A 27,577-nucleotide genomic window follows, 5' to 3' on the forward strand; every position below is an offset into this window, starting at 1 on the left:
ATTATAGAAATGGAGAAAAGAGTAACAGTGGTTGCCAGGGCTTAAAGATGGTTGCAGGGAAGACACACAGGATCTCTCCACGTTACTTATGCAACTTCCTGTAAACCTATAATTTCAAAATAAAAAGTGTTTCAAAATGACTCATAATCAAACTAAGTTTATAATCTGTTGGAAAGAAATTCACCTAGATTCTGTCTCCCAAATCCAAAAGGTTTTGGTATGACTGACAATCATCTGTTTTATCTGACAGTAACTGACAGTCTCTTCTTTGGTTCATTCCGGAAATGACAGTCTGTGGACGACAACAGTCTGTGGACGACACTACCACAGAGAAGGATGCTAGTGTTTTAATTTGTTATGGTAGCAGGAAATCTAACTAATCTATCAGTCAACAAATAGGATAAAACAGTGAACAAAACATGACAGAGCTCCTGAGTTAACAAAGCTTAAGACTCTAAGGGAAAATAATTAAACAGATACTCACAAATAATTATGTAATTACAAGTACTCAAACAAAGACCCTAAGTACAGGCTATTTACTATTCATAAGTGGACAGCACCCTGTCTGTGGAGTAATTTAAAATTTATAGAGCAACGTTATAGGTAATTTTTATTTTATGTTCTGTTTTTCTCTTTTTCTAGATTTCTCATATTAAACATTTTTATAACCAGAAAAATGTCATCATTGGGGAAAAAATTACAACCTTGAAAAACTTATCCACAACAGCAATAATAATCAAACGTATAAACAGAACATCTAATCTGAACTACAATGTAATGGCCGCACATACCTAAAACTGTAACAAACAGGAATCTGCAGTATCAGCGATGTTGCACAAATTTACCAATGTTAACAGTGAAGAGAGATGAGGGTATACACAATTCTCACTTTTCAAATCCACTGTATTTGAAATCTTTCATTTGTAAATTTTCTATGTTGTACTTGAAGGAGAAAAGTTCAGTATAATACCACAGTGCTTTTTTTTATATTGAAGAGTAACAAAGTTTATTGAGGATTCTTAAGCTCCTGAACCTGGGTGGAGGGAGCTCTGGATCGTGCCCAGAGGGACTGGAGACTGGAGAATGAGATCAACAATGTGAGCAATCAATCAATCAATCAAATCTACATAACGGATCCCCAATATAAACTCTGAACACTGGGGCTCGGGTGAACTCCCCTGGTTAGCAATACTCTGTGCAAACTGTCACACACCAGGACAGCGGGAGAGAAACTGTGCCCATACATCTGGATTTTTCCCTTGGCTGACATTAATTTGTATCCTTTCTCTGTAATAAATCATAAGTCTTGAGTATAACAGCTTTCAGTGAGTTCTCTGAGTCTTCCCAGCAAATTACTGAACCTGAGAGTGGCTTTGGGAACCCTAAAACTTGTAATTGGTGTCAGATTTGAGGCCAATCTAAAGGACGAGTCTCTGCAACTTTGCAGTTGGCTACCTTCAGAGGTGAGGGCAGTCCTGGGGACTGTGCTCTCAAACTCTTTGCAGCAGCTTTAACGCTGCCCCTGAAATTGTTCCTTTCCTCTCTCTTGCAGCATCAATCTCCTCCTTTCCAATGGATCATTCCTATCAGTATACAAACATGACTTAGTATCCTCCCGTCTTCAAAATAATCCTCAACCTTACATCTTCCTCCAGCTATTAATCCATTTTTGTTTTCCTATAACAAAAAGTACTGAAAAAACTGTCTTTACTCACTATTACCAATTCTCTTCCCATTTTCTCTTAAATACACTGCAGCAAGGCTTTTGCCCCATCCTTCCACCAAAACTGCTCACCAGTCATAAAATCCAATAATTAGTTTTCAGTCCTCATCTGAATTGACCTATTAGCAGAATTTGACATGTTTAATAACCCCCCCTCCCATTTTAAAATACTTTTTCCACTTAGCTTCTGACTACACTCTCCTGGCTTCTCTTCCCACTCACGGGCTACTCATAATCAGTCTTCTGAGTCCAGGAAGGAATCTGTTATCTTCCCAAAGTCAAAATGTCAGAGTGCTCAGGGATTGAATCCTCAGTCCTCCTCTCCTCTATTTTTATTCATTCCTTAAATGATTCCTTCTAATCCAATGACTTTGAATTACCCAACCTCTCCCCTCAACTGTAGACTCATGTCTCCAACTGCTTGCTATCTGATGTATCCACTTAGTGAATCATTCAAATTTAACATGTGTCAAACTAAAACCTTTTTATTCCCCTAAATTTGCCTTTCTCCTGGTCTCTTAATCTTAGTATATGGCAACACCATTCACCTGATTACTTTCACTGAAGTCATACTTAACTGTCCTGAACTACACATCCAATCCATTAACAAATCCTAGCAAACTATGGCAGCTCTACCTTCATATTATATGGTAAATATCCCCAAATGATTTCTCATTACCTACATAGTATCACTCTATTCAAAGCCACCATCATCTCTTACTCGAATACAGAAAGCCTTTTAACAGGGGTCCCTGCTTCCACACTTGTCCAACTACAGTCTGTTTCCTATACAGAAGCCAATGGTATCTTTTTAAAACATCCATTCAGATCATGCTATTCCTTTGTGCAAAAACTTTCTGGCAGTATCTCCACTTTCTCAGAATAAAATCTAAAACCCTTATGGACTACAAAACAAGGTCTTTCATGGCTTGGCTTTCAACTCTATCTTAGATCTTCTTCCCACCTGCACTCACTCACCTTCAGCTAGACTGCTCTCTTTGCTATTCCTCAAACACACTAAGTATGCTCCAGCTCAGGGCTCTTGCTGGCAATGCAATGCTCTTTTCCCAGGTATCTGCTCACCACCCTGAAATAGCACACATAACCCCATCTTTCTCTTTCCCTTCACTTTGCTTATTTTTCTTTATAGCACTTATCATTATCTGACATACTTCTATCTTATATGAGTCTTTACAAAGAACAGGAAGCTCTTCACCTGACAATATTAGAAACTCAATAGCCTTTCACAAAATATATTCTGTAAAACTTTGTAGTCCTTTTAAGTTTCAACAGGAAATTTTAAACACTATCAAACAATCGTACTTTCCTCATTGATTATTAAGATCATTTTGGCATGATTTCAGCTGGCAAGGTCATTTGTCCGGAGGAGAATTTTAAAAGACAGAGTCAGAATTTCCTCACTGATTAACACCCTATTCTCTCTTAAAAAGTAACTCTTATTTCTTTAAATCAGATCCCTATTTAGTCATTTTTATACAGTCCATTTTCTACTAAGAAAATCATAAATTATAAGAACAAAGCAAATATAACTGCTTTTATATAATATATTATATAAATATATAATGGCTTTACATAATATATAGTTTTATATAACTGCTACAGCAAAAGAAAAAATCATACATCAATATAAACTATCACATTTTTGAAAAGAACAGTTTAGGGGGGTACTGGGGAGGATGAATGAGATGGGGAAGAAGATTAAGAACTACAGACTTCCAGCTATAAAATAAGTAAGTCATGGGATGTAATGTACACATAGAGAATATAGTCAGTATTTAAAGAACTTTGTTCAGTGACAGATGGTAACTGGAGATGGTAACTTATCATGGTGATCATTTCATAATAGGTAAAAATAGCATATCATTGTTGTACACCTGAAACTAATATTCTATGTTAATTATAATTCGATAAAAGAAAAATTATTTTAATTAAAAAAATGAAAAGAATAGTTGGTCCCTATGTTTTGAACAAAAAATCCCTATAAACACCTCAACTCCTTTCTCCGTAAACAGTAATTATTTTCTATACACACATTGCTGCACACATTATTTTTTCTTCTTCGGATTTTATGATGTCATATAAAACCATGCTGCAGCAACATCCATTTTTGCACACATCTTACCCTTCCTTAACTATAGTTTCTAAGAAGTGTACTATCATTACTATAGTTGCTGGAAGAATCATTATCAATTTTCTTGCTCCCTTTCCTGGTAACCGAACTATGTGGAGAAACATCTGAACTCCCATCTAATCTAGCCCTGACTGTATCTTGCTATTTTTTGAACATTTCATTGACATAATAAAAAAAAGAAAATACTCCATCATGGGTACTAAACAACCTTGAGGGTAAAAAAATGGAGCAAGTGTCAGTTTTGCGAAATTAAATTTACTGAAAATTTGTTCTATTAGCTTCCTTTGTTTCTGGTGTATTTTACCAGTATTATAGAAGATACCTGTATTAATATTTTAAAATTATAATATACTATTTCATCAAAAGTAGTGATCAACAGATCACATTAAATAACTTCCTTTATCTGTGTGTACTTTAGTGATTTGTTTTTCATAAGCAAAATCTAGAAAATTTTATTGCAAATACATTTAATTCTATCGTGTACTCTTAACCTCACCACATTTCGTAATTGAAATAGCTTTAGGCTGGCAATAGGCCAAATGTTTTAACAGGCAATTAGCAGAACAGAGCGCCACTTATTGGTTTTTAGTTACTATTTACAAGAATACTTAAAAGAGAAACATGATAACAATTTCATTCTCTGAGATTGGTAATAAACTTTAATAAGACTTCACACTAAGAATACAGGAATATAGCAGCACCTCCACTGAACATTCTAATAACAAATTATGTTAAAATTACCTTTAATGCCAAAAACGTTAAATCAAGGTAAATTCATACAAATTAATCTAGCCTTCACAAGTGAAATGAACCACAGTGTAAGTAGATGTTTTTTAAGGAGTGTACTTACAAAGATAAAACTACATTTTCTCAATTTTCTAGCTCTAACCAAATGTTTGGTTACTCCTTGAGTAGCTTAAAAAAAAAATCCAGAAATATAGAATCTCAAATAAATGGTCCAAAAGACATCAAAATGAATAAGCTTAAAAAGCTAAATTAAAGCAATTTAACTTCTAAATGTAAAAGAAAATTATTTTAAGCTTGTTTCAAACAGTGTTCCTTTTCTATGGCTATAACTGTAACTCACTTTAACCTTTATTTTTGTAAATCAGCTAACATTTTGAAAAGTGTTCAAATTTCAAAGGCTAATATGGCATTCTAGTCAAGAATGATATAAAACATACTTACCCTGGTTCGGCTGCATATTCATATTTGGTCTGGGGCCATAGTTTGCCATTGGCTGCCCTTGACTCATCGTCATCTGGTTCTGTACTGGCAGGCTCTGTGATGATGGCACGGAATGGTTGTAACCTCCCATGGATCCATGGCTACTTGAAGGCATGTTCATGGAACTGTTTGTCATATTGAGTTGATTGGGTCCAGGTCCCTGCATAGGCATATGGTTAGGCCCTTTGAAGAAAAGTGATCAGAACCAAAATATGAAAGTTAAACAGATGATCTACACAAAATTACCTTAAAAAGCTTTTTTTTTTTTGTATTAATGTAATACTAACACCAAACAATAGCCTGAGTATTTAATCAGCAGCAAACAAAGTAAATGCTTTACATGAATGAAAGCAAATACTGTTATTTGCTAGACGTTATTATTCTCATTTTATAGATTAAGAAACTGACGCTTTTGAAAAGCTAGGAACATTCTGAAAAAAAAAGTAATGAAAGAAGACTTGCTTTATGAGAGACCAAAACATATAAAGTTGCAGTAATTAAAAGTGTATAGTACTAACACATAAATGAATTGATAAAACAGATCAACAAACCCAGAGCAGAGTCTAAAAACTCACACAAATGCATAATTTGGTAAATGACAATTAGTGGTGATATAAAGTATCAGTGGGCAAAAGAAAGATAATTCAATAAATGATGCTGTGACGACTGAGCAGACATCCGGAAGAATACAGGTTGGATCCCTACCACTTTCTTTCCACCAAAACTAAGTCCAGATGAGGAGAAGAATTAAACATTACAAAAGAAGAAAGAAAAGGCAAAGAAACTATAAGAGTATTTCAAAACGGAGAATTTTAAAAATAATGTTGGAGTAGAAGGGCCTTCTTAAGTATGCCAGAACACCCAGCCATAAAAGATCAATAAACTTAAAATTTTGAGGACATAAAGAGTACATAAAAAGAGTATGTAAAAAGAAAACATTTGCACATATCCAAACAAAACAAAATTAAATAATAAAAAAAAACTAGTAGAAAATTATTTACAAGAAATATCACAGACCAAACTAATCACTGAACATACAAAGTAAGTAAAAGACCACCAGCAGTAAAAGGGCAAAGCACCCGAATGATCGGTGCACACATAAACTACAAAAGGGGTAGCAAGCATGAGGAAATCGCTCGCTTCACTTAATATAATAAAAAGGCAAACTGAAATTATAAGACCCATGTTTCATCTTTCAGATTTGCAAAGATCAGAAGTTTTGCTCCACCTGTATTATGAAGAAAGAAGCACTTTCACATACTGTTGAGAGAACATAAATACATAAATAAGTACTATTTCTATGTAGACCCACTTGGCAATAACTAACATATTTAAAAATGCATGTACCTTTAAACCAGCAATTTAAGTACTAGGAATTTATCATATAAATATACAAGTTTTTGTGTGCATGTGTATATGGATGCAAAATTATGTTTGTTTGTTTACTTATTTATTTATATTTTACAGGCATATTCACAACAGCATAGGTTTTAACACCAAAAGACAACAAATAACCTGTATTTCTATCACGAGGGAAAACTACCCAAATGAATTAGAGGTGTCCATAAAAAAAGGCATGTAATGCAGTCACCGAAAAGGGGCAGCTCTTTATATACTGAGTGGTCTCCAAATATATCTGTTTATACTCACAGTCTCCAAGATAAATCTGTAAGAGGTAAAATATATATATATAAAATGCTATCTAATGTATGCTACCATTTGTGTTTTTTAAAAAAATAAGAAGAAGAAAGAAAAAAGAATGTATATATACATATGTTTTATACAAAGAGAGTATCTCTTAAAGGATAACTAGACAACAATGACTGCCTGAAACAAAGTGCCTGGGTGGGTAGAGACCATACGCCTTTTTGTACCTTTTGACTTTGGTACTACAGGCATGTATTACCTAATTTTTTTTTTCAATCAGTTAAATTGTTTAAGAAGAGAACCTGAGACTGAGAGGATATGTGACCAAGATCAAACAGCATGTAAGTAGCACTACAACTTAGATTATAACGTAAAATATTAAAAACAAAACTACAATAGGAAATTAAAAGCCTAGATACAAATTTGTATGCATAAAAGGGTTGGCTAAATGCTATAAGAAACCCACTAAAGACAACATGAGTAACTGGACTTTCAATTTCTCCTACACCTAACTGTAACTCTTTAACTAATAAACTGTTTTTGAAGTTCTGGACAACCTAGGTCATAAGGGGTTGAAAATTTCTGAGTCATAAAGAATATAACTTATTTCAGATGGCCTTACACAAAAACCAGTATGTTAACAATAATTATATTGCTGCTCAATTGCTTCCTCAGCCTTAGGCTTCAATGTTATCTGGAGAAGTTGAGTCAAAATCCTACTCAAAGGTACCACCATAAAAAGACACAAAAACTCCTTTAACTTGCTAACCTGCATTAGCACAAACCTCCTGGTTTTAAAAACAATGTGTCCTGATGTGCTAAGTGTGGACTGAGCAAGAAGCTTCCTCCCGACTACAACCTGACAAGTAGTTATGTCTTTACTTCCACCTCCACACGCGGCGAGGGCCGCAGTGGGTCATCGGAAGCCTTGGCAGGAAACAGAAGACTGCCAGCGAAACACCACCGCCCTCCTACGTGACCAATCACACATCAATCTGCTATCAACCAGGCTGCCTGGCCTCTTCTGCTCTGTGCTCTTTTGCTCCATTTTCTCCACCCGTTGCCCCTGGACACCGATGCTACCAACCAACATGATCAGCTAAGATCATGCTACCCTAAGGATACTAACTGCTAATTTTAAAAATAAACTGTTCTATTATTTTAATTTGCTGTCATTACTGTTATTTGTATAATATTTTCTTTTTTAAATGAGTATAGCCTTTGTCTTTAGAAAGTAAAAATATTTTTATATTAAATGTAGAAAATGCCCCACCAAAAATCATGGGTATGGGTTGTGGCTGTTGTTATAAAAACAAAATAGTTTAAAGATACTTTTCAGATTAAAGATTCAAACCAGCAAAAGGTAACTAAATAAGCATCCAATGGTCTGAAATATATTTTAAGTGGCTCTAAACTTAAAATGGATAAATAGTAAAGGGAATGGTTCATTATATAAGAAAGCTAATACTTTTCAGCTTTTAATTTTACTTCAGTAGCAATATCTCTATTTATATCATGCTATTCATGTTATCTATATTTATATTATGCTATATGTATTCATCAAAATCCATGCTGAGTTTCAATAACATCAATGAGGAAATACTAAATCCATTAGCACTTTAGAGATTGTTTTGTTTCTCCCTCATGTGTTTTTTTCCAGGAACACTGTTTCTGAAATCAATAAATTTCTAAGTAAATACAAAACTCAGGGAAATGTTATAATACATTTTTATAAACAGATTTTAATTCTTAAGCCATGGCACAATGCCTTTTTTCCCCCAAAAAAGCTTCTAAAGCCAGCTGTATTGCATAGTTTCAGACGGACTAAATTTAGCCAGTTCTGTTCATCAGAGGAATGCTGTGTGTCAGCTACATCAAAGCCCAAGGGCAGCCTGATAAACACTGAATACAGGTCACGTAGCTCTGTAGCTAACAAACTCTAAGAGAGCTTGGACTCGGGGGCATTCAAAGCAGTTTTGTCATCAACAATCTAGTATCCCTTGAGCCCCCATGTCGTTTCAGTTGCTAAGCAACTCTGGTGTTAATGTCTTAGAGGAGAAAAACTTACCAGGCATCTGGCCGTTCATCTGGTTCTGCATGTGTGGTGCAGGAGGACCCCCACCTACCATTCCATCTGAAGGCATGTTGTGAGAGCGTGGAGGTGGGGGAGGGCCGCTCTGATTCATCCCTCCAGGACCCATAGGCATATTCTGTGTGGGTGGCTGAAAGAAGACAGTTTAGTAAAACAAGAAAAACAGTTAGACTAATACATTAAAGATGCATATGGTATAAGGGTTGCCTATATTACTCAATTGAACAGGAACAAAAACACAAATGCATTTCAACTTATTCTAATGCATTTTAATCATGAACTATTAACATCATATTTAATACACTCCCAAAAACTTCACAAGATCATTAGCATGAATATATCATCTGATCACCTTAGACACTGCAATTAAAGCGTATTTTACTCTACAGTGAAAATTAAAATTTTTAACATTCTAAACAAAAAGAATTCTTATTTATTTACATATAAGGATTTCTAAGGTGCCCATTATTGTTACTTAAATTATGTTTTAAAAATTAAATCTTCATTATTAATATGTTTGGATATATTTACTATTAGTGACAGATCTCACCTGAAAAGATGCAGTTACAAAAACCTATATAAAGACCAGAAGATTCAAAACATGATATATTTTATACTGTTGAAGCAGGGTGGGGGAGTAGTTTTGGAGGGGGAATATTTTAAACCATGAAGACTCAGCTGAGCGCAACATTTTTGTGCCGACTACTCCTATAGATCGGAAACATTACTGATGGCCTCCAAGGGTACAGAGACAGCTGCCTCAAAAGGATGCCTTTGGCAAATTTCCTAATGAAAGTGTGAAGACACTCACTGACTAACCTTGAGAGTTCACAAAAGGGCGAAAGGAAAAACACAGATATGAGGTGCTCTACAACACCTGACTCCCTTCTTGGGGCTATTTGGGTGGAGAAAGCAAATAATTTCTTTCTAACCCCCTATTTTTAAGCCTGCAGAAGGACAGGGAAATATTGTTCTCTGCAGATCTATTTCTGCCTTCGTTCTCTACTTGTCTATGTTCTAAATATAATGTCCATTCCTATAACTTCAGTTATATAACTCCCTTCCTCCCACAAGTTTACTGAGTCTGTACCACCCGCAGTTTGTGAACACAATCCTTCCTGGCACACTTTTTAACAGATAATACATTGTTCTCTGGCCATCACATGTAAACACTCAAATCTCTAACCATCTAATAACCACTAACATTACAAAAATAGTCAAGTGCTACTCTAATAGTACCCACGTCAAATTCATAATCTGAATTTCTTCACTACTAAATCCAAACAATAATTGCTTCTCATTAAATATTTTCTCTTCAATTCTCATCTTAAATTCTTTACCCAATTTGCATTCTTTAAACACTTCATGACCTTTGTTCCATTTTCAAAAAAATTACCAAACATCAACTCAGTGTCACATATCTCACTTTTAAATCATCCCTTATCATCCTTCAAACATGGCTAACTCGAGCCTCTTGTTTGTAAATAAAATTCCTTTCTCCTATATTCTTGTCCAAATTTTCTGTTGAAAATTCATGTTCTCACTCTCAACAGGTATCAGTTTTTCATTTTCTTGTGATTTAATTCATAAAACATCAATATTCGCAGTTCCCCTCATAATAGAGTAGCATGTATCAAACCAACCCTCTTGTTAATAAGCGATAAAATCGAGACCAGTGTAGAAACTATTTGAAGGCACTGAAGAGTACGGCACACAGAGAGGCACAGGAGGGGCTACAACTCTTGCAAGAAGGGAAACATAGAAGATCAGCTCCACAGTCACCTTGGCTTCTCCTTGACTCTGCTGTATGACAGGAAAACAAAGCCCAAGGAGAAAGTGGCAGTCCTACTGGACGGAGAGAAGACAGAGTTCCTGGCTACCAGAGAGCTGGAAACTAAAGCCTGAAGTCCCAAAGAGGAAGAAACACAGAGAGGGGAAAATTCGAGAAAACCAACAGAAAACAGCAGTTTGGAGGCAAAAGGGCTGAGCAGAGAGAGATTTCAGCTTCCACCCAGTTCAAGGGAGACAAAGGTAGGAGTGTCGGCCCCACAAAGTCAGAAGGGCCTTCATAACAACTCAGTCCCTCTACTGAGACTTCAAAAAAGCCTCTCCGTGGATTAAGGTCAAAATTGAAATAGATCAGCCCTAACAAGTCTACAAAGACTCAATCAGAAGTTACAAGGCATCCTTAAAAATAGGAATAAATGGCCAACACCCATTAGGATGGCTATATTAGTTTTAAAAAAAATACAGAAAGTAACAAGTGTTGGCAAGAATGTGAAGAAAATATCTCTCCTACAAGCTGATGGGACCGTAAAAGGGTGCAGCTGTTGTGGAGAACAATTTGGCAGTTTCTTATAAAGTTAAACAGAGTTACCATATGACCTAGCAATTCCACTCTTGGTATAGACCCAAGAGAACTGAAGACATACAAAACTTGTACATGAAATCACAGCAGCACTATTCATAACAGCCAAAAAGTAGGAAACACCTAAATGATGAATGGATAAACAAAATGCGCTAAATATCCACACAGTGGAATATTATTCAGCCACAAAATGGAATGATAATACATGCTGACAGACACATACTACAACATGGATGAATCTTCAAAACACTATGCTAAGCGAAGAAGTCAGACTCCAAAAGTCACACACTGTACGAGATTTTTTTAACTTAAAACTCATAATGAATTAACTGAAAAGCAAGATAAGCAACTCCAATTAACCATCAGTCTTCTTTTAAAATTAAGACATGCTTATACACTCAATATTAGTGAATGGCAACACTATCAGTCGAGTCTCCAAATTCTTTCCCTCATCCCTCATACGTATTCGGTAATTGAACCCTGCTAATCTTCTTTCAAATACCACTCAATCTGACTCCCCTTTCCATTTATATGCTCCAATTGTGTACTACCTTCATCTTCCTCACCATCAGTATTTACTAAGTACCTCCTACATGATGGACACTGTGGATTGTTTTATTGAATCCTCATAACGTTACAGAATAAGTATTATCTTTCTCATATTGTAAAAATGATCATGGTATGCAACAGGAAATGAAATTGCTACTATAGAAATAGGAATCATATTTTTCTAAAGTTTTGCATATCCTCAAACATTACTGGATACTATTTTAAAAGCACGGAAATGTAAGATCTCCAATTCCTAGCTACACAATAGAACCACCTGAAAAGCTTCTAAAATGTGCAGCCAAGATAAAGACACACTAGACTATGTGATTATCCAGGTTCTTTCAGCTCTAAAACTTTTGATTCTGTAGAAATATATCTAGACTGTATGCCTTAAAATGACCTACCACAGTAGAAAAACTATTTTCTCCCTAAGTCTTTTTCCCAAAGGAAAATTAATGGATGAAACTTTTCTTGACTTAAATTGTTCTCCCATAATTCTTTTCTACTTCATAATACTGGCAGATGAAAAAAATAAATTAATAACAACTAACACTTGGTCAAAACTTAGAAATGTAATTTCCTCAAAGTATGTTTGTAGGAAGGATTTATAGACACATAATGCAGTCATATTTTCTACTGGTAAAATTATTCCTAATTCATATGATGAAAATAATTATGTTAATAGTTTACTTCAGAAAGTAAACATCAGCTCTGAAAACCAATATTCCAATGATGCCTCCAACATTTACCAAGAAAGACAGGGCCTTATATACCTACATAAATGGAGCCAGAGCAGTGTACATTCTGCATCATGTCAGCTTTGTATAAATATGTGGTCTCTCTCCAGGACCCCTTAGCTGTCAGGTGACACTGCCTGTAAGGCATAGGATGCCACCCTATGCTCTGTCAGTTCTGATTTTTGATTGGCTGCTTCTTGCTATGGGCTTAAAATTGAAAAAGCAGACTTGTTAAATATGTGTAAGATTAAGAATAAATAGTTTCTGTTACAAACTTATAATGCTTCTAGCATAAGAAGTACAATGACTAAGTGTTAATATGCTGGCTTTAGAAGTTATTTTTCTCGTTTTAGGTCTTTTTCTATTTATGTCTGGTTTTTCAATTCCTGTGTTTCTTCCAAATAGGAGAAGCTTGCTAGATCTAGCCTCGTTCCAGATACAGCAAATATTACTAACATACATAATTCCTATTTTGGGGAGATATAAAAAACCTGAAAGTTGAACTTACATAAAATTATGGTCACGTTTCCAACTCCCACAACCAGTTAAATAAAACAAAAAACTCCATTCTGGAAAACTTCAGTAGAATCACACTAAAACATATAGTTCTTTTTTAGGGTCAAAATTTCTCCAACTACAGTTAGTAACTAGTATATTGTCCCTTCTGGCAGATTGCTTGTATTCATTATGTGTTCAGCTATTCTAGTTTTCCCACATTCATCTCTCTTCCTGTTTCACCTCCAATCCAATTGCTTCCCCTCTAGCTGATTTTTCCCCCTCTCCAGCCCTGCTTTTATTTATTAATTCAACCCTCTGCTGTTCCCCTACTATGAGAATCTATTTATTTCTGGTCTTTCTAAAACCCCTTCTCCTGTTAACTTACTTCCCAAGCAACTTAACCTTCAAAATACCCATTTTTTAAAATGAAAATTTGACCATGTATTTTAAATAATACTTTGACCAATATTAAGAGGGAAACATTTTATTTCAAAATATACTAATGGCAATGTTTATATTCTTTAGTAAAATATGATGTAGAATGGTGACTCCGTGTGAAATGAATCTGAAATAATGGTAGGTTTGTAATGAAATGTGTCTCTTTCCTTTTTTGGTGGGAGGATAATATAACACTGTCCCTGAATATAAACAGTAATCATTTTTACTCTCCTGTTTGATCTACAGGGAAAATTTTAAGTTCTATTTAAAAATACAAAAAATTCAGTAAGTTTATAACTTAGCAACAGGTGAGAATGGATTAGTAAATTCTGAGCTAGAAATTTTGCAGTACCATAATGAATTTCTATGGTAAGTTTATTTTACCACATTGGTTTCTCAAGAATTACTACCTTCTTGAGGACAGGCAAGAGAAATGAGAAAATAAATCTCAAGATACATGGTATAACCCAACATTTTTGTGTTCTTCATAAAAGCTAGAGAGAACATGGGACATTTTTAAGAAGTTGTAATGTTTATGACTTTAAGACATTTTTATATTTTATAAAGACAATACTTCAAGACAAAATGACAAAACCCAGAATTGCACAGTATCTTAAGTTACATAGAGAATCTCAATTGGCTGGGTAGAAGGGATACGAAAGGGGTAACAGAATCACCTGAGAACGCTTGGCAAACTATCCCTATTCCCCCACCACCCACAAGATTCTGGTAAGACTTTCTGGAGGGAAATATCCCCCCTCCACACTCAATGCCCTGACTTGAGAATCGCTCCCATAGTGCGTTACTGTTACTGATGAGAACATGCTCAGAACGTGCCACATCTGTCAGATGTACTAGAACAACAACAAAAAGAATCACTGAGTTATAGGCCACCATGGTGATAATAAGCTGAATTCTTAACCTGCCTCTTAAACCTATTATTATAGTCCCCAAACAATCAGCAGACCCATTCATTTAACTTTTTTTTTTAACTTAACACCTAAGTACAGGAATAATGCCAGACAAGACAGAAACAAAAATGATTAAGGCATTTATTTCCACAACACAATACAACAATCAAATTATTGCACGCTATAAAATTTAGATTCAAGCTCTAGGAAAATCTAACCAAGTCTCACCCTGATACACAAACTTAAGACCAAATGGGTCAGACTTTTATTTCCATTCCATCCAAGTAGCAACATGACTTGACAGCATAATGTATGAACTGTTTTCAGGCCTGGGTTCGAATCCCGTGCTACCACTTACCAACTACAAGTCTCTCGACACATTAATTAATTAATCAGATTTAGTTTCAGAACGGGACAAATATCTTAAAAGATTCTGGGGATGAAATAAAACACTGAAAGGACCCAATACTCAGTAGTCCTTCCACAAGTGTTTGTTCTCTTTCCAATGAAACAATCATATCTGAGAAGCCATAAAAATAACTAGTATTCTTTGGATAGCTAAACAGAATTCAATTTTAATAGTTAAAAGAATCACATAAGGTAATGGCAGATTAGGTCATTTAGGCCTCCACTGCAGACAACAGGAAAAACTGGACAAAATACTTTAAAAATATGGTTAAAGATATGGAAGAGCAGACAAAGTAGTAAAAAATGAACAGACCAAAATCCAGGAGAAGAAAAAAATCCAGAGACATGGGCTCAGACCCAGGGGCTACATTGGTTGTGGGCATGTTATTTCCCAAAACTGATAAAGTCATCAATCCAGAATGCAAAAATCTCAACAAACACCAAGTAGGATAAATAAATAAAAGAAATGCACACCTAGAGATCATAAACTGCAAAAAAACAAACTTCAAACAAAAAAAAAAAAACAAAAAAACTCCAGACAAAGCAAAAAATCTTCAACACAGTCAAAGAAAATAATTAAATTGCCTTCAAAATAGCATTTATACTGACAACTCAATTTTCAAAGATACAAGCCAGAAAACAGAGAACGATGAACTTAATATGCTCATGTCCCAACCTGAAATTTGTCCCTGGTAAAAACATCTTTTAAGAATGATAGTGAAAAAAGGGTATTTACAGATCAAAAACTAACAAAAAAAGGCCTTAAGGTATCTGTCACCACCAAACCAATGCTAAAATACTGAAATATGTTCTTCAGGGAGGAAAAAAGCATCCCCGGGTGAAGGGAGGAATGAAAAGCATCAAAAATGGTAACAATGATAACTCTAATGAATACTAACTTTAAAAAAAGTTAACTATCACTTGTGAAGAAACACCTACAGATTTAAAATGCGTAACAGCAATAGATAAGTTATTGAAGGAATGAATGGAAATAAAGTATCTAAGAGTCCTTGAATTATAAACTATATCATAACCTCTAAATTATTACTTTCAAACTAGCAAAGAAAAAAGGGAATAAAAAAATTAATTATAAAGACAAAGAACAGAAAAAAAGGAATATATGACAGATGAGACAAACACAAAGTGCATCATTATATGATGGTAGGTTTAAACTCAGATATATGAGTGATTATACTCAATATAAATGGATTTAATGTTTTAATTAAATAACAAAGATTGCTAGAATTGGATTGTTTTTTATCTACATGCTGTTCCTAAGACACATATCTCTAACACAAGGAAATGGAAAAATAGATACACCATGAAAATTCTAAAGAAAGCTGACTGAGCTACACAAATACAAATTTGTAAAAACTGACCATAAGCTGGACTGTAAAAAAAATCTCAAAGAATTCCCAAGAACTGAAATCATACAAAGTGTTACCTAACCACAATGCAATGAAGTCAGAAATCATCAAGAAAACAATAAATCCCCCTGTGTTCAGAAACTAAGAAATATATTTATCAGCCCACGTAAAAAAGAAGTAACAATGGAAATTAGGAAATATTTAAATAAATATGAATATACTAGATATTCGTAACTAAGAGGGAAATTTATGCCCTTAAACGCACATATTAATATGGAAGGATGAAAATTGATGAAGCAGGTATTCATCTCAAAACTCAGAAAAAGAACAGCAAAATACACCAAAAGAAAGTAAAAGGAAATAGCAAAGATAAGATCAGAAATTCATCATACCCAAAAACATACAAAAGAGCAATGGTTCAAAGTGTGAGTCTCAAGATTCTTTCAGGGAACCCAAAAGGTCAAAATTATTTCCATAAAAATACTACGATATGTTTGCCTTTCATGCTGTGTTGATATTTACAATATCATGGTGCAAAAGCAAAAGCGGATGTAACTGATGGACCCTTAGCATGAACCAAGGTATCGCTCTGCTGTAACGCACTGTATCACTGACTGCCACTGACCAGCAGTTAAAGAAAGGAAAAGTCATTTTCACTTCAGAATGTCCCTGATGAAGCAATGAAAATGATTTTTATTAAATTCTCCAAGTCAGTTAAGTATTGTATGTGATAAAATGATAAAATAATAAACATATCTGCTGCAAATCAAAGTCAAATAAAAACTGTGATTGAGCCGCTTGCAGATTCAGGCACTGTTTTCATGGAACACCAATCTTACTTGAAAGAACTATTTCTAGACAAATTATACTTCTCCAGGCTTGGCGACTTGGCAGGCATTTTCTCAAAACTGAACATAGTGAGCCTGGAAGACAACTGACAGTATTTGTTGCCAATGATCAAATTTGACTTTCCAAGGAAGAACTGGGAATTTGGCAAACCTATATCTACTGTCCTGAGCTTGACAGCATCCCAATACTTAAAAGAGACTTTTCTGATTAACCTGGGGGTGATTTCAAAAAGTGTGGTTTTTGGTATCATATAATGAAATATGTCAATATTTGGAAAATGTGAATAACTAAGTAAACTTACATTTTCTGAATGATGAAACCATGATGTTATGAAATTATGCATGAGTAGAAGATCCACCCAAAATGCAAGACAGAACAATGTACTCTAATGTACCAGAGTAAGAAATACGTATTGCTACAATTTCAAATTCCATACTGCGACTAATCCTTAAAAAAACACTTACTGAGATCTGCTGTTCTATCAAAGATTATCTACAAGCTGAAAAGGCTATTAAAATATTCTTCCCTTTTCACACTCCATGTCTGTATGGGACTGGATTTTCTTCTACTTCAAGCAACACATATTATGCTAGATTAAATTCAGAAGTGGATATAAGAATACAGATGTTTTCTACTAAGCCAGACATTTAAATTTGCAAGATCATTAAACAATGCCATTCATATCTCACTAAATTTGTTCTCAAAGATATACTTTTCCTTTTTCTTTAAAGAATGTTATTTTTATTAACATAAAATAGGTTTATTATTGTTCATTTTAAATGAACTAATATTAGCATAATAAATAACATAAAAAATTAATATATCAATATGTATCTATAACCCACATAAAGCTCCTCAGAATACCCAATAATGTTTAAGTGTACTGGGATTCTGAATAATAACTTTGAGAAATGCTGCAAAGAGAACTATCAAAGCCAAAAACTGATTCTGTAAAAAGACTAAAACAAGAAAAATACAATGAACACTTGGCAGCAGTGATCAAAAATTATTTTCAAAGAGAAGGCACAAATAAACTACGTTGAGAGTTAAAAAAGAAAATACCACTACAGAGCATACAGACATTAGAAAAAAGAGATTATTTCACGAACTTTATGTCAACAAATTTGAAAATTTAGATACAACGCTTAAAAGCACAGTTTACCAAAATAGGCAACTCATAAAATACAGAAATGTATAAACTCTCCTGTAACCATAAAGAAATTAAAGAAGTAAATAAAAGCCTTCTCGCAAAGAAAACTCCAGATCCAAATGCCTTTTCTAAAGAATTAGACCAATCATTTAAGAAATAGCTATATTATGCAAATTCTTCCAGGTAAGAAAAAGTGGGAAAATTCTGCAGCTCATTTTTTGAAGCCAGCATAACCTTAAAATAAAAAGCAAAGGCATTATAAGGAAAATTAAAAGTCAATTACTCTCATAAACAAAAACACAAAAATTTGATCAAAATTTTAAACTGAATACAGCAATTTTTTTTTTTAAAAACCTGACCAAGCGGGTCATGAGTAAGTAGGTTAATTACAAGAATCCAAGACTGATTGAGCATGAGGAAATAAATCAATGTAATTCACCACGTTAACAGATTTTAAAAAAAACTATGATCATCTCATTAGATGTAATAAAAGTACTTAATAAAAATTTAACATCCACTCAATATATAAACTCTAAGCACAATAGAAACAGAAGGGAACTTCCTTAATCTGATAAAAAGTATCTACAAAAACTACAGCCAACATCATACGTAATGGTCAAACAGTGCAAGCTTTCCCTTTGTGATCAGGAACAAGATAAGATGTCCTCTATCACCACTTCTATTCAGGAATGTACTGGAGGTAGGTCCTAGCCAGAGAAGTAAGGCAAGAGAAAGAAATAAAATGTGTAAGGACTGGCAAGAAAGAACAAAACTCATTATTCACAAGTGATACGTTTGTGAATGTAGAAAACCGAAAGTATCTACAGAAAAACTGTTAGAAACAAGAGTTGAACAAGACTGAGATTCAAAATCAACTGCGTTTCTATGTAAACAGCAATCACAATTACAAAATAAAACTTAGAAAACAGAGACCCCATTTAAACTTGCCTCAAAATATATGAGGTACCTAGCAACAAGTCCAATGAGAGATGCACTAATCCTCTGCAGGAAAATCATAAAATTTCACTGAAAGGTATCAAAGGACTAAATAATGAAAATATATGCAATGATCGTGATTTGAAAGACTCAATATTGTAGAGCTATCAATTCTCCCCATAGTGATTTAGAGTCAAAGTAATGTCAATGAAAATCACAAAAGGATTATGTTGGGCATACTGATGTTCAATGTATATGGAAATGCAAATGACCAGTAGCCAAGATATTCTTGAAAAAAAGTAAGGAAATAAGTAAAGAACTTCTCTAACATATATCAAGACTTCTTAGACTCTGACAAGTATGACAAGAGAGTGGAATTTATAAAAAACTAGCTAACAGCACAGAATGGAGAGATCAGACACAGACCCACACATATAGGGAAACATGATATATGATACAGATGGCATGACAAAATAGGAAAAAGATATTTTGTTCTGTTTTTCCAGTAGATAATGCTGGGAGCTGGTAATTAAGCACATGGCAAAGATCACATGAACATTCTTTCAGATTCAAAACAAAACTTACTAATTATATATCCCTAGTGAGATATATCTAAGGACAAGTATATTACTGTTAGTTGCAATCTTGGTGGTGTTAGACTGAAATTATGTTACATAGATAGTAGTATAAAGCAAATAAGCAGCTATAATAATATTAAGGTACCAAGATTTTTAGAATAACAGAAGAGAACCTAACACATTAAATCAAACCTAAGTAAAAAAAACCTTTCCTAAAGTGGAAATATCACTAATACAATATTTTCTTTCTTTTTTTAAAAAGTGTTTACTACCTCTGCCCACCGAAAATGCCGAGAAACAATGGAAGCTCAGTAATAACGAATGCCCAAAACATCCAAATTGTGGTCTCTAACATCAATTCCCATTGGAAAAAAAAAAGGCTGGTTGAAAAAAATAGTTGGGACAGAATAGTTCTAGGGCAGAAAATATAACCAGCCTGATTATCTCTCACAAATCCTGGAGCAGAGACGCTGTACCAGAACACTGGAATCATGTTCAAACAACACAGGAGCCAAATGAAGAGGTTCCCACTGACCAAAGATGAGACAATTTGAGTATCATAAAGAATGACTGCAATGGACTTAAACACATTAAAAATATAAAAATGTGTAACTTGAGACAATAATTTAAAAAAGCCAAAATCTTTGGTCATCCTTCTCAGATTGCTAGAGACCAACTTGTTATTCTGAAAATTGGTAAAGGAATAGAACCAAGTCTTTATCATGACTTTGCTATAGGGACCCTCTATTTTAGGATAACCAAATATCTGATGCAAGGAAATTTTTCTTTTTAAAAGAAGTACAGCTAATCCATGCAGGAGGAACTGTAAAATTAGAAACTCATCATTCTGAGATCCCAAAAATCAAACAACGGATCTGGTCAACAGGCACCAATGACTGCTCAAACCATTAACTGAAAGGTATATGGGCAACTTTATAATGGACTGATCAGACTAGTATCAACTGGGCACACTGATTAATCTTAACATCACTAAAAATAGAACAAAATATGTCCCTCCTGCTGAGATACAAGAGGCAACACACAGCACCACCAATAAAATACTGTACATAAAACTAAACCTAATTATAATCAAGCCTCTCTATCTATAAATTAGCAGTTTATAGGAAATAACAGATGAGATGGAGGAACATATTAAAGGACCATGAGGACCACTGTATCATCAGCCAAATCCAGAATGTAGGAAATTCTACAAAATATATGACCCAATTTCTTCAACAAACAAATGGACAATAAAAAAGATAAACTGATAGAGATTAAAAAAGATTTAAGATATATATATGAAACAATGCAACAGGTGGACTTGTTAGGATTCTGTGGCAAACAATCATTGAAACATTCAAGTTTTTTTTATTTTTAGATAACTGGAGAAAATTGAAAACATCCTGGGTATTATAAGACATTAAGAGATTTTGGGAAAAAAAAAAGATTTTGGCTAATTTTGTTGCATGGGATAATGGTCCTTATCTGCTAGAAATATATATTAAATTATGTATACAGTGTTTAGGGATTTGCTTTAAAATATTACAAATTTATTCCTAAGTTATTTGTGCAATTCCAAAATTAAATAAATAAATACGTGGGTGGGTGGGTAGATAGATGGATGGATGTAACTTTCTGGGGGAGGAAATCAATGCTAGGTGAATTAATTCAAATTAAATACGAAGGCAAAACAATAAAGCTTTTAGATCACATAGGAGAATACCTTCATGTTCTCAGAAAAGGGCAGGATTTACTAAGCAAAACTCAGAATCATTAAACAAAAATGTGTTATTCTGTACAGAACTCTATAAAAATTATCTACTTCACACTGTTTTAAAGGTACTTACTGCTGGTAAAAGAGACTGCATATTTTGATTAGAATCTGCTATTGTAGCAAGGTAGACCAAGTTTGTATGCAACATCTGCTGATACCTATTAAAAGAAAACAAATACCAGTATTAAAAAGTAATTTCCTTCCTAACTGCTTACACACAAACAGTATTCTACTTCTCAAGTATAATAAAAGATTTGTTACCTGAACATCAAAAGCAGTTCAATTTTTTCCTAGTCCCTGTGCAAAATAATTCCAAATAATAAGCACAAAGATAATAACAAACACAAAGATCTTACCACATGCTAGATATTGCTACAGTTGTTTTATTTAATTTTTTAAATGTTTTTTCCTTTTTATTTTTTATGGGGTTCATTTATTTTAATGGAGGTACTGAGGACTGAACCCAGGACCTTGTGCATGCTAAGCACACACTCTACCACTGAGGTAGAGTGAGGTTAAGGTTCTTAATTTCTCCATTTCACAGATGAAAAAACTAAGGTTTAGACAGGTTAGTAACTTGTACAAGATTATGCAGCTCAGCTTACATGGAATAACTGAGAAAGGTACCGGCTCCATACAGACTACACATGCGTCTCTCAAATAGATCTAGAATGAAGAAATTCAGCAGAACCGATATGCTCATTCCCTCCTCTCTGCCATTTTCGTGTTGCCCACATCCTCAAAGCCAAGCACAGTTAACATGCTCTGCCAAAATGTCAGAGAAGGGGAGGAAACCATCCATTTCCTTCCTTCTCACTCCTGCAGCAGGGACCAGCAACTCATGCCTGCTGTGGTCACGCTGCCCACCTATCAGCATACACAGGACAATGAATGGTGTCTCTAATTACAAAAAAAGGAAAAAAATTATATGCTAAAGCATAGAGATGGAGGAAATAACAGGACACCAACACCATTACGAATTAAGTTTAAGAAATAAAGCAAATTCTCATTATTGGAGTTAAGTGAGTAAACATGTTATACTTATGAATTAGTTTTGCCTAGCCTCTCTTCACAATTTTAAAAATTAACTCAGATAAAACCAAATTAAAATTAGTAGTGATCCAATCACTAGTGTATGTTAAACCCATAAAATACAAACTTAAAACCTGTATCAAATTGTCAGGCTTTTAGAATCTCATTTACTAATAAATACTACAACTAAATTAAAATAATAAAAATTAGTCAAGAGAATTTTATTCAGCTAAAATAAAGCCTTCTAATACAGATGCCAAATGAATTAATTTTCCAAAGCAGACACCATAAAAGGAATCCTTTGCATTTCTTTGCTGCATTATGTTTTCCCTGTAGAAAAACTGACTTTCACTACTTTTTTCTTATTAAAGGGGAAAGAACCTATTACTCCCTGAACTTAAAGTTCCTTCATTAACATGATTATGCTTTTTCAGTTTGCCTGTCTGCTTTATTTATTGCGGTATAACTGATATATAAAGAACTTCACATAGTTAATGTGCACAATTTGATGATTTTGGACATATGTGAAAACATCACCACAACCAAGGTAGCAGACATATCCAACACTTCCCAAAGGTTCTTTCTTTCCCTTTGTTTTTGTTTTTGCTGTTGTTTAAAAACAAGTCTACGTCCTTAACGCTCCTCACATACACACTATGTTACTCAATCAGACATGATGTATTGTTATAATGATCCTTATATAAACAATGACCAAGAATTATCATTTTGTACTAAATTATTCATTAAAGGTAATTATGTCATTGAAATTCTTCAAACAGCACTAATAGACACCACTAGCTGTGAACTATTTCATTATTCCGTGGACATCTTAAATGATACACAAACTTTACCATTTTTTAAAACATCAACCAATCATTTTTAATTAGAACATATAACCCATTTCAAAGTCTACTCCATCAAAGTTGCCTTTCCTTTTCTGAGTATTAGCGTGGCTCTATTATACATCCTCAGGTATTTGCTGAGAGTTGCTGAGTGCCCTATCAAAAATAAAAATGCCAACCATACTAAGAGACTGGCTTACTCATAACCCTGCAAGAAAAATGCTTATTAGTACTTAATAAGCTAGTGTTAAAATACTGTTAAATTTAATCTGCCACACTCTGAAGGCCTCATTTATAAAATAATGGGAGTTAGAAGACCTCTCTGAAGTCCATGGTGGTTCTAAATATCTATAAATACAGCAACTTTTATAAAATACTTTATTTTTAAGATATTTCCTCAGCTATCAAATCTTTTTCATTTTTAATCCTGAAATAATTTCACATATAGTTTCCAGAATAGTGTAACAACTCCCAAGTATCTTTCTCCCATAGCTTTCTCATCAGCATTTTACGTCTTATTCTATCTCTAAATACACACACCAACATACACATGCATGCACACACACTTTCTTCCAAAACCATGAGTCAGACATAATACCCTTTTACTCCTAGTACTTCAGTTTCAATTTCTCAAAAACAAGGACATTCCCCTAAATAACCACAATACAACCATTATAATGAGGGAATTAAAACTGATACAACATTACCATCGAATCCACAGAATTCATTCAAATTTCTACAGTTTTCCCAATAGCTCTAAAGCTTTTTACCTAATGTAAGGAAGTGGGTAAAAATGATCATTTTTAATAAATCTTCTCTAACTTGAATAGGTCTTCTTTTTGTAAAATTGCATTCTTTTTATAGCATTTATCAAATAAGCTTATTCTAAGATTCTTCTACAAATATTAAAGAAACATTTTCTTGATAAACTTTTTATTTTTTATTATATAAAAACTACTACATTTGTCACTGAAGCAGTTACTTTTTAATGCACATGCTTATTACTTCTAAAATGTATACATTAATAAAACAGTATATAAATTAAGGAGCAGATATAAAACATATTCAATGTTTTATGCTTGATGATGGTATCTTCCTAATAAATACTGGCAGACATTTCCAAATACCCTTAATTATTAACCTATTCAATGAGAGGCAATTCACTTCCCAAAGATTCCACTATGAGCCACGACATAGATTACCCTGGTTAGAGTAGAATAATCACTATTAAATTTATTGATGTAATTACAAGATGAATTTTAGAAAGTTAGGTTTCATTTTGAAAAAGAACCCTTTACCTACAAGCTATGAAGTGTGTATTTACGAGTCAACAGAAATACAATTTATAGAATAAAAGTTACCCTTCTAACTAGAGATTTAAAACTAAATTCCTTTACAATATTATGATGAATACAAATTCTTTGCTTGAGAATTGTATATGGCACACTCTGAAATATCTGCACTCACCCTGAAATACAAAAAAATAAGGGCTGATTTAAGCGAATACATAGGTGGATTTAGAAAACGCTCAAACCATACACCACAAGAGACTTAAAGGGAAGAGGATCTGGGCACAGGAGCGCCACAGGTGACTGTGCCTTACCTGACTACGCGAGGGTACAGGGTACGCAGATAAGGACAGAGCAATGCACACAAAGATGGTACCAGCGAAAAATCTTTGTGTGGCGAGAATATGGTGTTCATTCTCTAATTTTTGGATATCTGTTTTCTAATTTTCTACCACACGTATCTGCTTTCATAAAAATCAGGTTATTTTCAATTTTAAAAAACACTGCTTCAGGCAGTTCTCACATCTTAAGAAATCATTTAAGTAAAACTGAACTATCTACTCCCAGATGGCTGTCATTTATTGATGTTTCTCTTTATTTTCCTTTCACTTCTCCTACGAGAAACAAGAACATTTATTAAGGTTGAGAGGAGACATTTTTTTTCTCTTCACTCACAAACCAATTCTGATAAGAACATCTGGGAAGAACTCTAAGAATGAAATTAAATGTAACAGAATGGGCAGAATTTAAGATTGTACTTAAATCAATTTAAGCTCTTATTATACCTAATACACATTCGTGAGAAAATGTGGTCTATTCCAATATGTAGAGAATGAGGGAAATGATCATACACACAAAAAGGCTGAGAATATAAAGAATAAGACAGTATAAACGTTTGCTGACAAGTTGGGCAAGTGGGTTCTAGATCTGGGTATGTCTCATCCATGTCATATACTGTGAGGCCCTGTAGGAAACTGAACTCTCCTATGCCTCGTGGCTCTACCTGGCATTTTAAAAAGCCACAGGTGTGGTGATCATTTTGTAGCATATAGAAATATCAAATCACTATGTTGTGCACCAGGAACTAACAGTGTTGTAGGTCAAATATACTTCAAAAGCAAGCAAGCAGACAAATTCACAGAAAAAGAGATCAGATTTGTGGTTACCAGAGGTGGGAGGTGGGGAGGGGGGAGATGGATGAAGGTATTAAAAAGAAAAATAATTTTTTTGAAAAACCATAGGTGAAAATAATTATTCTAATCAGTGTCTCTAAACTTGCCATTCCATGGCTGATCTGAGGCAGTGATCTCATAACACTGATGATTACCCACAGTTGTGTTAAAGAAGTACGTCAACTAGTTAACTTTTTTTGAAAGACTTGTTTTCAAATATAAGCAGGCAAAATTCATCAAAGGAACAATATGCATTTTAAAAAATGGCAATGGTCATAAAAAAAGCAAAATGTACAAGTGATCAGAAAATAAAATACCCTCGCATTCAGGTCTTAATTTCTAAATATCATTTTTCAAAAAAAGAACTAGGGCTTGGAGAAATGGAATATTCCAGACTGGGGCAGAAAAAAATACAAGCTGAGCCCGGAATATTCCAGACTTGGGCAGAAAAAAGTATTTTGTTGTGCAGAAAGATAAGAGCAGGGGTTGGGAAATTTATTCCTTACAGTAGGATTCCAAAAAGCTGCAGAAGGAAAAAAAAGATAGATTCAGTCACTGCTTGGCAACCACCACAAGAGTAACTGTTTTAGTCGAGAATCGCTGGTGGATGCTAAAATGAATATATGGAGATAGGATAAGAAACAGCATTATGTGTGCCCCAAGGTACCTCCCCAGCACACACATAGGAATTATAAAGGGAAAAGCAGTAACTGTACAGTAGAGAACCAGGCAGGCACCACCTTAACAAAGTGGCCAAAGTTATGAATATCAGGACAAACTGCTATTACACGGCTACTGAAGATACACTGAGGTCACAGCATCTTGCCTGTGGTACTCCTGCTGAAAATGCAAAACGTCAATCCACTCAAGGAGAAACACCAATCAAACCCAAAGTGAGGGACATGTCACACAATAACTGGTCTGTACTCTTCAACAATGGCAACATCATGAAAGATAACAGAAAAACTGAAGAACAGTCGCAGATTAAAGTATGCTGAAGAGACAGAACTAAATGCAACATCTTCTTCTACACTGGATCATGGAGTTAAAAAAACACACTAATGGGACAATTGGCAAAATTTTTAAAAGGTCTGAAGATTAGATAACAGTACTGAATTCTTGATTTTAACAGTTAATACTCTAGTTAAGAATGTGTGCTTGTTTTTATTAAACTGAGGTTATAAAGGTAAGAGAGAATCATGTCTGCAATTTTTTCTCAAATATTTCAGTAAAATACAAGAAAGAAAAGAATGATAAAGCAAGTGGATGAATACATTAACATTAGAGGAATTTCAGTGAGGGCAGATAGGAATCTCTTGTACTACCTTTGAAACTTTTTTGTAAAACTGAAATTATTTCAAAATTTTAAAAGTTTTAAAAAGAGATACCAAGTTTCACCAACCAGATGTGTAAAAGCTTTTTAAAAGATGGCTAGGATCCACTGCTGGCACAGGTAGTTGAAAACCAAGACTTTAAAACCCGCTGGAGGAAAGCAAACCAATATAATATCTTTGCAGGGTAATATGGTAATTCAACATAGTCTTTAGTCCAGCCATTCCATTCATAAAACTCTAACCTATTAAAAACAAATATTTGTCTAAATGTGTTTATACAGATATGAGCACTTATGTGCAAATATACAGAAAAATGTTTGGAAAGATAGGTACTACACCACTGTAAGCAGTTACCTCTGTGGAGAGGACAGAGAGATGAGAGCGAGAAGTAAAAAATGACTTACTTTTATCTCTACAAACTTCTATGCTTTATGATTTTCTCAGTTCAAAAATAATTTTAAACAAAGGGGAAAAAGACAAAGTAATTCAAAGGGACTCAAAAAT

General features: G+C 34.1%; 1 protein-coding gene across 3 annotated transcripts in view; it reads right to left on the reverse strand.

The window, feature by feature from the left end:
• Window positions 1-27,577, reverse strand: part of SS18 (SS18 subunit of BAF chromatin remodeling complex) — a 56,229-nt gene that overhangs the window by 24,151 nt on the left and 4,501 nt on the right. For all 3 annotated transcript variants that reach the window (XM_010969026.3, XM_045505916.2, XM_010969027.2), the window contains exons 3-5: window positions 21,478-21,562; window positions 8,818-8,971; window positions 5,064-5,285 (exon numbers count right to left, since the gene is read on the reverse strand). In XM_010969026.3, coding sequence (XP_010967328.1) covers window positions 5,064-5,285; window positions 8,818-8,971; window positions 21,478-21,562 — 461 coding nt within the window. The remainder of the gene's footprint in view (window positions 1-5,063; window positions 5,286-8,817; window positions 8,972-21,477; window positions 21,563-27,577) is intronic.

The sequence above is a fragment of the Camelus bactrianus genome, chromosome 24 (assembly GCF_048773025.1).
Source record: "Camelus bactrianus isolate YW-2024 breed Bactrian camel chromosome 24, ASM4877302v1, whole genome shotgun sequence".
Lineage (NCBI taxonomy): Eukaryota > Metazoa > Chordata > Mammalia > Artiodactyla > Camelidae > Camelus > Camelus bactrianus.